General features: G+C 42.7%; 1 protein-coding gene across 4 annotated transcripts in view; it reads left to right on the top strand.

The window, feature by feature from the left end:
- ptprq (protein tyrosine phosphatase receptor type Q) overlaps positions 1 to 13,727 on the top strand; it is a 37,075-nt gene that overhangs the window by 8,861 nt on the left and 14,487 nt on the right. For 3 of the 4 annotated variants that reach the window (XM_084365204.1, XM_084365205.1, XM_084365203.1), the window contains exons 12-34: positions 375 to 486; positions 1,110 to 1,218; positions 2,200 to 2,314; positions 3,679 to 3,748; positions 3,831 to 4,030; positions 4,215 to 4,443; positions 4,540 to 4,668; positions 4,758 to 4,904; positions 5,272 to 5,432; positions 6,163 to 6,667; positions 6,777 to 6,938; positions 7,067 to 7,246; positions 7,339 to 7,446; positions 7,974 to 8,255; positions 8,341 to 8,622; positions 9,042 to 9,162; positions 9,248 to 9,402; positions 9,545 to 9,690; positions 10,420 to 10,588; positions 11,991 to 12,311; positions 12,404 to 12,679; positions 12,781 to 12,932; positions 13,234 to 13,375. In XM_084365204.1, the coding sequence (XP_084221330.1) occupies positions 375 to 486; positions 1,110 to 1,218; positions 2,200 to 2,314; positions 3,679 to 3,748; positions 3,831 to 4,030; positions 4,215 to 4,443; positions 4,540 to 4,668; positions 4,758 to 4,904; positions 5,272 to 5,432; positions 6,163 to 6,667; positions 6,777 to 6,938; positions 7,067 to 7,246; positions 7,339 to 7,446; positions 7,974 to 8,255; positions 8,341 to 8,622; positions 9,042 to 9,162; positions 9,248 to 9,402; positions 9,545 to 9,690; positions 10,420 to 10,588; positions 11,991 to 12,311; positions 12,404 to 12,679; positions 12,781 to 12,932; positions 13,234 to 13,375 (4,273 nt within the window). The remainder of the gene's footprint in view (positions 1 to 374; positions 487 to 1,109; positions 1,219 to 2,199; positions 2,315 to 3,678; positions 3,749 to 3,830; positions 4,031 to 4,214; positions 4,444 to 4,539; positions 4,669 to 4,757; positions 4,905 to 5,271; positions 5,433 to 6,162; positions 6,668 to 6,776; positions 6,939 to 7,066; positions 7,247 to 7,338; positions 7,447 to 7,973; positions 8,256 to 8,340; positions 8,623 to 9,041; positions 9,163 to 9,247; positions 9,403 to 9,544; positions 9,691 to 10,419; positions 10,589 to 11,990; positions 12,312 to 12,403; positions 12,680 to 12,780; positions 12,933 to 13,233; positions 13,376 to 13,727) is intronic. The other variant, XM_084365206.1, reaches the window with a different exon arrangement.

Genomic DNA, 13,727 nt, shown 5'->3' with positions numbered 1-13,727 from the left:
ACAAGCAATGAAAAAACATCGAAGCGATGGGCAATTTTTCTTCCTCTTACAGTTTATAGACCAAACAATGAATCAAGAATAAAATCGTTGGATTAATCTGCAGTGCACTTTTTCAGGATTTGGTGTGAGGCTTCACTTTGATATGTTTTTTGTAACAGTAACCAAACATTTACAAAGAGCAGAGATGTTGAAATAGTCAGCTAAAAAGTTTAAAGCATGCAGCCTCTGCCACTCCAAGTGCTAATTGTATGAAAACAAAGTAGATCAAGTCTACTAAAGTCCTTGACGCTGACAATTGACGGGTGGTGCTGATGGCTGTATGTGTGCAACCTCTGATCTAGAGTGTGTATGTTTGTGCTGACCTGTTTTCACAGGCCGATGTGGAGAATGTCAGTCCGGGGACACAATACACTGCAATGGTCACAGCTTCCTCTTCCTCCAGCCTCGGCCCAGGAGTCAGCCGCATGATCAATACTAACGAGAGTGGTGAGACGCGCGCACACACAAAAACACACACACACACGCACTGTTTGTTGTTGTTTGGATGGTTTTTGTCTTGAACCGTTCAAGTGCCATCATGTTCTCGTCTGCCCTCTGCTGTTTAATTCAATCCCTGTATACACAAGCACACACACACACTGAGGAAAGGAGTTAGTACAGTAGGTGTGTGTGTGTGTGTGTGTGTGTGTGTGTGTGTGTGTGTGTCTGTGTGTGCGTGCGTGTGTGTGCGTGTGTGTATTCTCCCTTCCCTGTTTAATTCCTCTTAGGTAACTTAAGCCCGGGCTTTTGAACCGCAGGATGAATGGGTCTGCAGTGAATGTCAGTGAAATGCCACTGCTGTGTGAGGCCTTATTCATCAGTGTTCAGCCTAAAACACTCACGCAGGCCTACTCACACACACACACAGTCACACACACACTTGGAAGATCAGTCCCCGACAGACAACAACACTACTCTCCAAATGACTGTGATACTGTGTTCTGTTATTTATCGAAAATATTTGTATAGTATTTCTGCTGTATTGATGGCATTGAACACACAGCAGAATTAGGGAAAGCCTTTTTTTCCCTTTTCTCTCCTTCACACACACTTCCCTTGTTTTACTCCAGTTCCAGATCCACCTTTAAGCCTCGAAGGAGAGGCCGTGGGCTCTAATGGTATTCTGCTCTCCTGGACGATGACACCAGATGCCAAAAATATTGACGAATATGTCATCAGGTAATTGTTTGTTATTTTGGTCTATTACTGTGGGTCCACACAGGTTGTGAGTCTCAAGTTCTCAGTTCAGGAGAGATTAATTGTGTGTGTCTACGATGACAGAATAGCAAATGCCAGACATGTGCTGAGTCATCCTGAGATCATGGAAATGTCAGATATAGAATTAGCAAATATGCAACTGTCAAATTTAAGAAAAAGGGAATGCCAGAAAATAAAGGGAAGGTAAGTGGAGATAAGTACAGTTATTTTTTTGTACACTGTAATCTTGTGTTCATTATGGCCTTGACTTCCATTTCTCCATGCATGGGGATGATTCCACTGATGTACAATTTTCAGTGGCTGAGGAAATATTCAGATCATTTACTTGAGTAAAAGTAGAAAGACTACAGCACACGTTCGAGTCATGCATCCAAAATCTTTTTTAATTAAAGGTGCAGAAATCAATGAAGTGTACTGACTGGGTGGAGGTTTTAACTACTTTATTAAGTGTTCAACAGTTATCTGCAAACATTATTATTACACAGATATTACAGCTAGTCCTAAAAACAGAATTGTGTACATATCAGTAAGAATATGTCAACCTGTTTTTAATTTAAATAAATGCTTTTTAACAAAAACATTTGACAAATGTTCTCCATGACAAATACAGCTGACAAGGGCCAGTTGATCCAGAAATTCAAATATATATAAAATAAGTATTTTTATGGTAAAAAAGAGGAGAAATTATATTTATTGAAGTTTTTTCTGAAGAAGTGGTGCAAAATTTCCCTCTAACATTTAGTGGAGGTAGCATAAAATGTAAATACTCAATAAAAGTACAAGAACTTTAGAAAACTGTGCCTCAAAATAGTACTCAAGTAATCGTTCAAATAGTATGTAAATCCCTTACTGTGCTTGGTGTCCCTCAGTTAGCTACATTATGTTCCTAAATGTATAATGTGATTTTGGATGATGGTCCTAAAAACTGATTTCCTCCTGTAGATACAAGGAGGTGTGTCCCTATCCCGATCCCACCTTCACCCAGGTGACCAAGTACCTGGACATACCAGAGATCCTGCTCACTGACTTCACCTCAGGTTCTACATACCACATTGAGGTAGGAGACACAATTCAAGAGTCAAAACACTACAGTGTAGCAGATAGGAATTTGCTTTGGGAACAACTTTAGGCAAATAATAAAGGATGAAACAAAGGACCAAATGCTATGGAGAGAACTGTTGGACATGGGTTAATGTATTTAGTGAAATATCTCATAACAAACGCCATGTGTGTTCATGTGGGTGGGGATAGCTAAAACAGATCCCACAGCACCAGACTATTCTCTTGATCTGGCTGAATACTGGTAATTGATCCTGATTGCATTATTAATCAGGTAAACAGATCTATGGATCAGCCTTGGCTCTTTCCACTGTCTGTTGTCACTGAGCTTGAATGTGATCGTGCTTATTAGTTTTCAGAATTCATTAACCCACATTGACCTTCATACAAATGGGAACACACATTGTGATTGTGCCCACACATAGTATAATTCATTGTGTGTGTGTGGGTGTGGGTGTGTGTGTGTGTGTGTGTATCATATTACTACATACAACCTGTGAGTGCGCTGGCCAACTTCTTTCTCCTACATCGGCCCATATATTCATGTTATTAATACCTGAGCAGTAAAAATCATACATGCTGTAAGCTGCAACAAATAATACACTGATTTCTCTAATATTTGCTCCTTGTTGTCCCTGAAACAGAAATAAATGCACAATAGGATGAGTTTATTTCACCTGTTTGCTATTCAAATCTTTTTTTTTTGAGAACCTTTGAGAATCAAGTGTCATTTATTCATGATACAAGCGCAGAAATCTCTGGTGTCCTGTTTTGTTTCAAGATATCAAAACTTGTTTCAAGAGAGTTCCTTAAAAAAAGGAAAACTGTGCTGTCAACAACTGGCATTTAGAAAGATCTTTATAACCAAATGCTTTGGGGCCAAGCTAACAACACAGTTTATTTTCCCCTTAATTGATGAGTTGACATTTTTGTTAAATATGCAGTGTTTTGCTCCGCTCTAAGTCTAAAGCAAATGAAAGCTGAAGATGGATGTTTTGGAGGGGTCATTATTCATTTTTGTCCATTTAGATAAATTCTCCTCTGGCCTGATAATCAGACTTCAATTGCCATTTAATTTCCACGTCGTTATTAATTCATTTCTTATTTTGATTTATACTGTTTAAATCTTTGAGAAAATCAAAGATGCAGGCAGCAAAGTGGTCTGTTGACATACTGTTAACATAATTGATGATTTATCCTTGTTGTTCATGTGTTACTGGGATCACTGAGTCACCTCAAACAGAGTGTCGTTCCAGTTGTGATCATTGCTTGAGATTAGCTCCTCATCTGTATCTGATGACTATCGACAGGAACATGAATTATTCATTAAGTAATACCTACCAATTCTCTCTGTCCCTTTAGGTAGCAGCCATATCTCCAGCTGGAATAGGAGACTTCAGCAAATCTTTATACATAAAGACTGCTGAGTCCCGTGAGTATTCGTGCACTTACACGATGATCTCAAAATCTGTAGCAGTCAGTTATATTTACAGTAGTATTTGAATTCCCTGCAGCCCCTGGTCTGGTGACCAACTTGAGCGCGTTTGCTCAGAACCACACCTACGTCATGGTTACCTGGTTCCTGCCTCACCGTATCAACGGCCTCATCACAAAGTTTGCCGTGAAGGCGAAACACGCTCGTACAGGGCAGACGGTCCGCACGCTGGAGGTCAACGCTGAGGACATCATGACCGGAGCGCTGCCTCACTGCAATGTACTGCATTATACCTTCACCTTTTGTATTCTTAACTGAACTGTTGTTGTGAAATGTTCTTTCTCTGTCAGGATTATAGATGCTACCAAGGCAGAAGGCCGACCATCTGCACAACACAAGACCAGGACTGTTTTCTCATATGCTTTTCCCTCTGTGTATGTCCTGTATGACTTTGTACGTCTAGGATGCAGCCGATATCCTGTCCCGTGCAACGCTCAGTCCCTTAGAGATAACAGCATCGTCTCCACCCATCACCCTCTCCGCCGTGCCCCCTGCAGCCTCCTGGAGTGTGCCCATATCAGTGGGAGTCGATCAGCTACGACCTTACACCGCCTATCTATTTGAAGTGTCTGCCTTCACCTCTGATGGAGAGGGACAGATAGCTTCCTATATGGTCCGCATGCCAGAATCAGGTGTGGATATTTTATGGTTAGTTTGTGAACTAGAATGTGCTCAGCATATACAATATTCACTGCATGTATGAAAAATGTTATTTCTGTGTCTTTCAGCCCCAGAAGACCCGCCACAAAACTTCTCTATATTAAATATGACATCTCGATCGATCTCCGTATCCTGGACCTCTCCCAACATTATCACAGGAAAATTCACCTACATGCTCTACCTTTATGGACCTACAGGTTATTAAACAGTAACTGTGTGACACACTCGCATGCATGCATAAACAGACTCAAACTCCAAATTGATTTTTATTTTGTTCTTTTATCAGGATATTTGTATGAGAACAGCACAGGAGACACACGGTTTGCTTTCACTGGTCTGACCCCGTACACAAGGTACAAGGTGGAGGTGCGAGCCAAAGCTGCTGGAGAAGTGGGTCCAGCAGCACAGGATGAAGTCATTACACCCGCTGAAGGTTAATCAAATAATTGCTTTGTTGATTAAAGATTAGAAAATTGTGAAAGTGTGATATCTTATTTTGTCCAACCATCAGTACGAAATCTAAAGATATTCAGTTTGCCATTATTAAAACACAGCGAAGCAGGATATTCTCACTATTGATAAGCTGGAGCCAGAGTTCGTTCAGAGGTTTGCCTGAAAATTGACTCAGTTGATTATCAAAATACTTTTCAGTCTATCAGCTAATGGACTAATTGAGTAATGCTTTCAGTTTAATATTAAAGCTACTAAGGGATTTGAGTATGTGTTCCCTTGTGAGTGTGTGTTTGCTTCTTTATTTGTATCACATGTCTGTGTCTCCATTTGTGTGTTGGTGTGAGCAGCACCCAGTGCGGTGCAGGACCTGACAGCGATAGCCGAGGATTCAGTTTCAATCCGTGTGAGTTGGAGAATCCCCGCTCAGCCCAACGGCATGATCACCCAGTACAGACTCCAGGTTCTGGTCGTTGACGTTCTGCTGCAGGACATCACACTCACCTCAGACGTAAGCCAGATGTTACAGCTCTGCATTAAAGCTCTTGAACCATTTGTTTACAGTTTATTTATGTTTAAAGCCCAACATGCCACCGTTCATCACTTCCTTATTAAACTGATCCTTTAGTAATTATTTGGCCTGTTAAAGTGATTGGCTAATGCTCCAAAAGTCAAAAGTTTGTTTTCTCGTTAATCATTTTTATATGTATTTATTCTGATGTAGTCTTGATATCAATGAAAATGAAGGCATGGCCTCAATGATTCCTCAGTTGAATGGATGTATAGCCACCACAAATGTATCCCATCACAGCTGATTCCTAATATTCTGCCCTTACTGCACTCATGGATTGCATTAGACTGTACTGTACAAATCCTGTGCCCACTTGATCTACATGCTCCACTGTAATTTGACAAGTTCCTTGTAATCATCGGGCCTTTTATCAAATCATCCTTGTATGCAGCTTGTAAGCCATGTATGCTGTCTATTGAAGTCTACTGATTCAAGTAGACATTTCTAAGATAAGACAAGTTAAAGAATTGATCCCTCACTGGGGAAATTCACTTGTTGCAGGAGCTCATGAGTCAGAAGCAGAGGGAAAAAAGTGATTGAATTATAGATAGAAATGAAAACAAGACAAGCAAGAGTATTTAAAATAGAATATTTAGAATGATTGGTTTGACAGCTAATGATCTTAAGAACGCTACAGTTAGAATATAAAATGCATTTTCTCTTCCCTTAGAATACAACTGATTTGAATGAAGATGAGACACCTGCCCCTGAAGTCAATAACAATCGACGTAAGAGAGATGCTGAGTTTGATCTCGGTCTGGTCACGTCACCGCCATCTTTCACGGCCACTATTTCTGATCGCACGCTGCCCACTGGTGTGACTGCGTCCAGCTCCACACACTCCCCTGACCAAGTCATTAACACCAACGCTCAGCCAGCTACTGACTCCACTGTAACCGAGAACCCCAGCACCAGTTACGCTTCTGCTTCACAGTCTAACAGCACAGATATTCTCCCGACTGACTCTGAGGTCTTTGGGACCTACTCCTTTTCTCCTACCTCTGTGCCACCTGCCACCCTTCCACCCTGGCTAACAAAGCATTCACAAACTGGGGATATGACCTCAGATTCCTCTCCCTTGGCCCTGACCCCAGGCCAGCTTCGCTCATCCACACATGATGCATCAATTACGGGACACTTTTCAACACGCAGTGCGACAGCTTCTGGTACCACAGGTGGGAGAGGATTAAAAGTGCTTTGATGATTTGTATTGTTTCAGTGCTTATAAATCCTGTGTGTGCATGCTGTCTTGTGTATCCATCTGTATCTGGATGAACGTTGCAGGTGTAACAGTGAGAGAGGAGGTGATGGACGTTTTGTCTGAGGAGTTGTCTTACCTGGTGTCGGATCTGAGTCCTTTCACCGATTACACGTTCAGGGTCACTGCCTCCACAACTGTGGGAGAGGGTCCTTCAACAGTTATCACTGAGAAGACTAGGGAGCAGGGTGAGTGGTCACATGTAACAATAACCATTAACTATTAAAAACAACTTATGATAAGGCCTATAAAGTGTGCAAAGTCTTTAAAAATGTCTTTGTCCCTAATGATGTCCTTGACTGTATGTGCTGCTCAGTCCCCAGCTCAGTGCTCGAAGTGTCCTATCAAAACATCAGCTCCACCTCCATACTAGTGAGCTGGGTCCCACCACTCAACCCTAATGGACGGATCACACATTACACTGTCTATGGTCTTAAACTGCACAGTAATCAGGCCCTGAAGTGGGTTTCTAACACTACCAGCATACTGATAAGAGGTGAGTGATCACCTGTCATGCACAGTTCTATGCAATCATTATGATCGTTATATTGCAGCTCCGTTGTTAAGTATCTGTGCTCTGATGTGCAGATCTGGACAAGTACACGGGTTATAAGCTGCGTGTCGCTGCTTCTACAGCTGTGGGAGAGAGTTCTCTGTCTGAGGAAGATGACATCTTTGTTTTCACCTTAGAGGATGGTACGTGCTGATGAACAAACTGTTTACATAACTGCTTAGTGTGTTTCACCTTGTTAAATTATTGTGGGTGCTTAGTGTATGGAATGCACCTCAAACTTGGCACCCACAACCCTTTAAGGTCAATGAATGAAAGTCAAATTGACATTTAATATGAAAGATTGAAAAAAAATGTATGTCATCCCTCTGAGCCACATGGTACTTTATCTTTGTAATTTTAACTTTACTGAAGAGAAAGTACAAATAAGATATAGGTATTTGGTCAAACTACTGTTGATAGCGAGTAAGAAAACAATCACAAGGAAATGGGGTAAAGTGGACCCTTCTAGCCATGGACAATGGATAGAAATTGTAATGGAAATCTACATAATGGAAAGATTGGCACATCATCTAAGATTACAAGAAACACGGCGAGAATAAAAGTGGGAGAAATTGACATTATTCAGAACCCAAACAAACTGATTTAGTTGATGAAACTGAGAGAATGAATAGACTAAAAATGTAGTGTTTCTTTTCCATCCCATCCTCAGAGCCTGACTCCCCTCCTGAGAACCTCACTGTGGATGACACCAGCCCCTCCACCACCACGTTGACCTGGTCTGCACCAGAGAAAGCCAACGGGGTGATCCAATACTACGAGGTCTTGTATGAGAACAAATCCTACTCTGCCATGATGAACACTTCCTCTAACAGAGTCATCCTGATGAACCTGAAGCCGTTCTCCTACTACAACGTATCTGTGAGGGCGTACACGCGTTTCGGCCACGGCAACCAGACGTCAGACACTTTATACCTGCTGTCTGGAGAGGATGGTGTGTTAATGGATGCATCCACTCACATGAATACACACATGTCAAAACCTTAAGTGATTACATCTATAACTTTTTGTGTCTCCAGTCCCAGGCAGTCCTCCGTATAACGTCACTTTTGAGTCGGTCAGTTCCAGCGAGGTGAACGTGACCTGGCAGCCTCCTCTGCTGCCTAATGGGGTCATTACCCACTACAGCCTGGAGCTTTGGAATTCCAGTCACTACCTCAACCTCACCTCCCTGACCAACCACGTCCACATCACGCACCTGAGGAAGTATGCACACTACCGCGTCATGGTGCAAGCGCACACACGTGTCGGGCCCGGAAACTACAGCAGCGAGCCGCTCAACATCACCACTCTGGAGGACGGTGAGAGGGACGGGTGGGGAGAAGGAGGAAAGGGGGAGGCTTTGTTTTCAGCTCCAGCACGATTACACCACGACTGAGTTCGAAGGGCATCTGATTAAACCCGACTATCCTCTCGTCTTTTCCTCCTCAGTTACATCTCTCTGTTTCAGCTCTTACTAATGATGTTACATCACAGGTATTTGATGCCACGTGACAGTCAAGTCTCCAACAACAACAACGTCATTACAGCTAACCAGTTTTTAATTTCAGGGCGACACTCTGTTTCTCTCTGGCACGTTCCCGAGGGGCCATCTGAGGTTCTTAATTGCCAGTGCAAATATATTTTTAAAAAATCACTCATCAGTTAAGATCCTGTATTGATAAGCCACGATACGCTGGTCTTTATTATATTACTGGAAAGTCTTTCCCCTGCCTCTCAGCTCCAAGCACACCTCCTCAGTTCCTCCACGCCAGGAAGTTGTCAGACTATGAGGTACAGTTGTCATGGCAACCTCCAATGGAAGCCAATTCAGACGTACTCTACTACATTGTCAGAGTTTGGTGAGTTTCTTTTATCCACTTCTCTTTGTCTGTTCGACTCTCAAACAGAAGTCACTGCAACTTAAATGGTTACTCTGTTTGTCAGGAATGAAACGACCGAGCTGTGGCAGAATGTGACGGGGACGTCAGTGGTTATAAATGTAGACTCAGAGAGCCGCTACAATGCTTCGGTCTCCAGCTGGACCAGACTGGGCGATGGAGGATTGCTGATCCACATCAGCTTTACCACCACTGATGCAGGTGCTGGTTTATTATTTACTGCATTTTTGAAAGATAAACTTCAAAATATTTAATCCCCATGCATTTGAATGACTTCTTTATAAAACTTTCTGAATATTTGTGTTGGTGTGTGTCCTTTGTGTTTTTGCTCGCTGGCTTTCAGAACCATTTGACCCCCCCCAGAATGTGACTTTTGCAAATGTGACCACCTCCTCTGTCACCTTGCTGTGGCACCCGCCTACTGAACCTAATGGGATCATTATACACTACAGTATTTACTACTCTGCTAACCAGACTGTGACTGAACAGGTGAGACATGCTCTCTATATTTATATAAAAAAAGGGTCAAATGACCACATGTAATGTGAAAAGTGATACTCATAGTGACGAACACAGAGAATTATCACCCAACTCTGCAGTTTCTCGAAGCTCTGCAAAGCATTTTAGCATAATTTGGCTCACTTTTTGGTTCACTCCCACTGCTCTTCTTAACAGCAGCAGGCACTTGTTTTCAGCTAAGAAAACTCACTGCAAGCTACCTACACAGCCCACCAGAAAAAGTTGGTGACAAGCTACTAAACCTAGTGGAGCAGCTAAAGAGTCAGATAATTCTCTCGGGAGACCAAAGAAGAGGGAATATTGGACTTTAATTGTCAGGTGGACACAAACATGACTCCAGATGAATGTTAATGTTGCTTCATGTCTGCAAGCTGTGTAAATGGATAGCTAATACTAACCTATACATAAATGACAACATAGTTACCATATTGATTTTATAATGTGCTGTTAGTCGTGTTCATTTTGTTGCTGACAGAAAAGTCAATACTTCTCCAAAGAAACAATCTGAATGTTTGAGCGGAGAAACATAACAAATGCAGATGCATCCAAGCGGCCAATGGCCCACCAACAATTGACCAAGACTTAATGTTGGGTTTCTCTTTCATTTGTTAGATGGGCAACAGATGAAGTTGCTCTTCTTCAAATGCTTGTTTCAGTGAAAGTAACCCGACAGTAACACTTCTTTTTCTTCCTCCATAGAGGGTTCCTATATCAGACTTACCTGCCCTTGCCTCTCCTGACTCAGCCTACTCCTACACTCTAACTCTGATTGGGGGCACAAACTACACCCTGTGGATGACCTCCAGCACACTGCAGGGGGATGGAGGGGTCCAGAGCGAGCCTCTAACCTTGTTTATACCGGAGGACGGTCAGTCAGACACACAACACAATCCCACATTTACCAACATAAACTAGTAAAAAAGAATAGACATAAACATAAAAAGCTACACACGACACTAGGTGATTATTACATACAATTATTCAGAGTCTCACTGGACGGCAGGTCTGCACACTTTTTTCAAATCTCTTCGACTTAAAAATAAAATTACATAAAAACTCCGCGATTGAAGACGAAGCTTTCAGCCTATTATAAGGAGATAACAGTGGGTCTGGCAAACTGGCTCTATTTTTGTCTGTCTGTGACACTGTGTTTCTTGAAGACAGCCAGTTTGTGTTTCCTTTTACTAGGCATGACGAAAGTAGTTAGGGATTAAAAAAGCAGACAGAGAAAGACAAAGAGGGCACAGGAGCGTTTACGATATGATGACACCGAGAAAAAAACAAAGCCTGATGTGCTTTGAGAAAGTTCACGCTGTGCTCATGCCACAATTGCATTGTTTCCATGGATACTGAAGTTTTTGCATATAGTAGTTGTACTTAGTCTTTTTGATATCCTCAGTTACAAATTGTGAAGTGCACACAAAGCTGGATCTCTTTGTTTTTATGTGATTTTGTGAAAAACGGTGCAGACAATCCGCCTCAGACGTTGTCACATAACAGTACATATTTGTATGTTGTGATGTATTTTTTCTTGTTAACATTGTTCTTGTGAAGTATTCTCTGTCTCTGCTGATGGTTACTGCTCATACTGACTCTGTATCTCTGCCTGTGCTCTAGCTGCTCCACTCTCAGCAAAAGCACCGGATCTCCAGGGCACCTCCACGCCCAGCAGGGGCTCACTCCCTCTGGGCTCAGACCCCCATACACACCTGGCCCCTCACATCCACTCATTCATCTTATGGATCTCTTGAGTTTTATCTCCCTTTTCCCTTCCCTTCTCCCCCTTTTTTTCTACTCTATGTACCATGAGTTATTTTTGGTGGGGCTAAGATGAGAAACAGGATAAGTATTTCCTCCTCAACCCCTTTCTTTCCCAATGTTTTCAGTGTGTCATTTTCCATCCTAATTGCCTCTGTGTGTCTCTGAATGGGCTTTAAATTTTATGGGGTATTGTTTCTGTGTCTGTTTACCGTACTGTTTTTAATTTGCTGAGTTTCTGTGTTGCTAATGTCCTGCCATATTGTTCTACTTGACGTGCTGTTGTTGTCAGTGCTGCCAATGATTATGACAGATGATGATAATGGTGATGATGATTGGTGCGCTGTTCATTTTCCCTCAAGTGTCGGGAGTGTGTGTGGTTGATTGATGCCCTAATTTAACGCCTTATTCTGTAGTATAGTAAACTCGCATCAAAAGGCTCACAGATTTCACCCATTGTTGTCACTGGCAGATGATAATGGTAACTCCATTCTACTTGATTCCCTCCTCAGTGCCAAGTGACTCGGTCCGAAACCTGACTGTGCAGATCTCCAGCTCCACATTCATCATCGTCAGCTGGGACCCTCCCCTGGAGCCAAATGGCCGTCCCTACTACATTCTCACCTTACAGGAGGCCGGCGTCCCGGCTAACCTATCCAACCAAGGGCCTCCAGCTGTCAACAAGACCATCAAGCATACCACGACTGACCCAATCTTCCTATTCACCAAACTCAAGAAGTATTTCCCATATGTATTGACTGTTACACCGGCAACTGGTGCTGGACCTGCCTACAACCATACCAGCACGATGTACCTGAGAACGGATGATGATTGTGAGTTTATCCACACAGACATTCCCTCAGGGAGAGTATGGTAGGTGTATTTATTGCAATACTGACATGTGTGTGGGCGTGTTACCCTTCAGTTCCTAGTTCTGCTCCGTTGCTGGTGTCCACCAGGAATCTGTCATCGTCCTCTATCGCAGTGGTCTGGCAGCGCCCTCTCGAGGCCAACGGGGAGATAACAGAGTACACCCTCACTCTATTTGGCCCCGGAGGCTCTAACACATCACACACCCCCAACACCTCGTTCATCCTCACCAACCTACTGCCATACTCAGCTTATAACCTCACTATTACGGCTGCCACGCGTAAAGGCTCAGGGCCGTATCTGATGCTGCAGCTGCACACTGACGAAGGAGGTTAGATTGAAAGTTGTTCTAATATCGTAATGAGATGGTCTTCATTTAATAAATCATTGGTGTGTATCTACTGTCTTCTCCTGTCTAATTATGTGTTTCAGGCCCCATGTCTCCTCCTCGTAACCTGACTATATACAACCACACAGCGGTCTCTGTGTGGCTGAGCTGGGAGCCTCCTCTGGAGCCCAATGGAGTGGTGATACAGTACGGCTTCAGGATCCGGGACCTCATCACACACACCGTCACACACAGGGTATCGTCAATTTCACACACTGAAAGCTACCCCATAATAACAACAACACACACGCGCACACACACACACACACACTCCAGAGAACCACTCAGTAAGAATTCACTGTCGCACAGACCGTAGCTCTAATTTCACACTCCAGATACCACTCAGCGGTAACATTATACGTACACATGCATGCGCATATGTCAGCTGATACAATAAGTTGCATTATCCACACCAGCAATCAAGATTGGATGATTTAATCTCCTATGTGTCAATTTTTTATGTGTGTGTGTGTGTGTGTGTGTGTGCACGAACGTAGAATTCCTCCGGTCCGTCGACCACAGAGTATCTATCCGGCTTCAGGCCTCACAGCTCCTATGAGATCAGTGTTTACAGTTACACAAGAGTGGGCCATGGGAATCAGTTCAGCAGCCCCGTGACCTTCACCACTAACGAGTCAGGTAAAGTACACACTGTCTACACACAGGGGATGCCACATTGATTTATGTTACTGCTCACAGTTTGTGGTTTTATAGCTTTGTACGGTATATTCAATTCAATTTTAAATATCTTATTTGTCGATAAAAGAGGTTTAAAGCATTAGCTGCATTTACGTGGAGCCGAATATTCTGATTATAATCGTTTTAAAAGCCCTAAAAGAATAATAAGGCTCCATAACAACAGCGTAATCAGAATGAACAGGACCAAACTGAGCGAGTAGTTCAAACCTTTTCATCAACAGATCAAAAAACAATTTCTATGTAAACGATATAACCTGATTGCTTTCTGGCTGCTTTCCACCATCTTGACATA

Source organism: Pagrus pagrus, assembly GCF_965226575.1.
Source record: "Pagrus pagrus genome assembly, chromosome: 10".
Taxonomy (NCBI): Eukaryota; Metazoa; Chordata; class Actinopteri; order Spariformes; family Sparidae; genus Pagrus; species Pagrus pagrus.
Note: the sequence above shows the minus strand (reverse complement) of the source record. Positions and strands in the feature narration are given on the sequence as shown.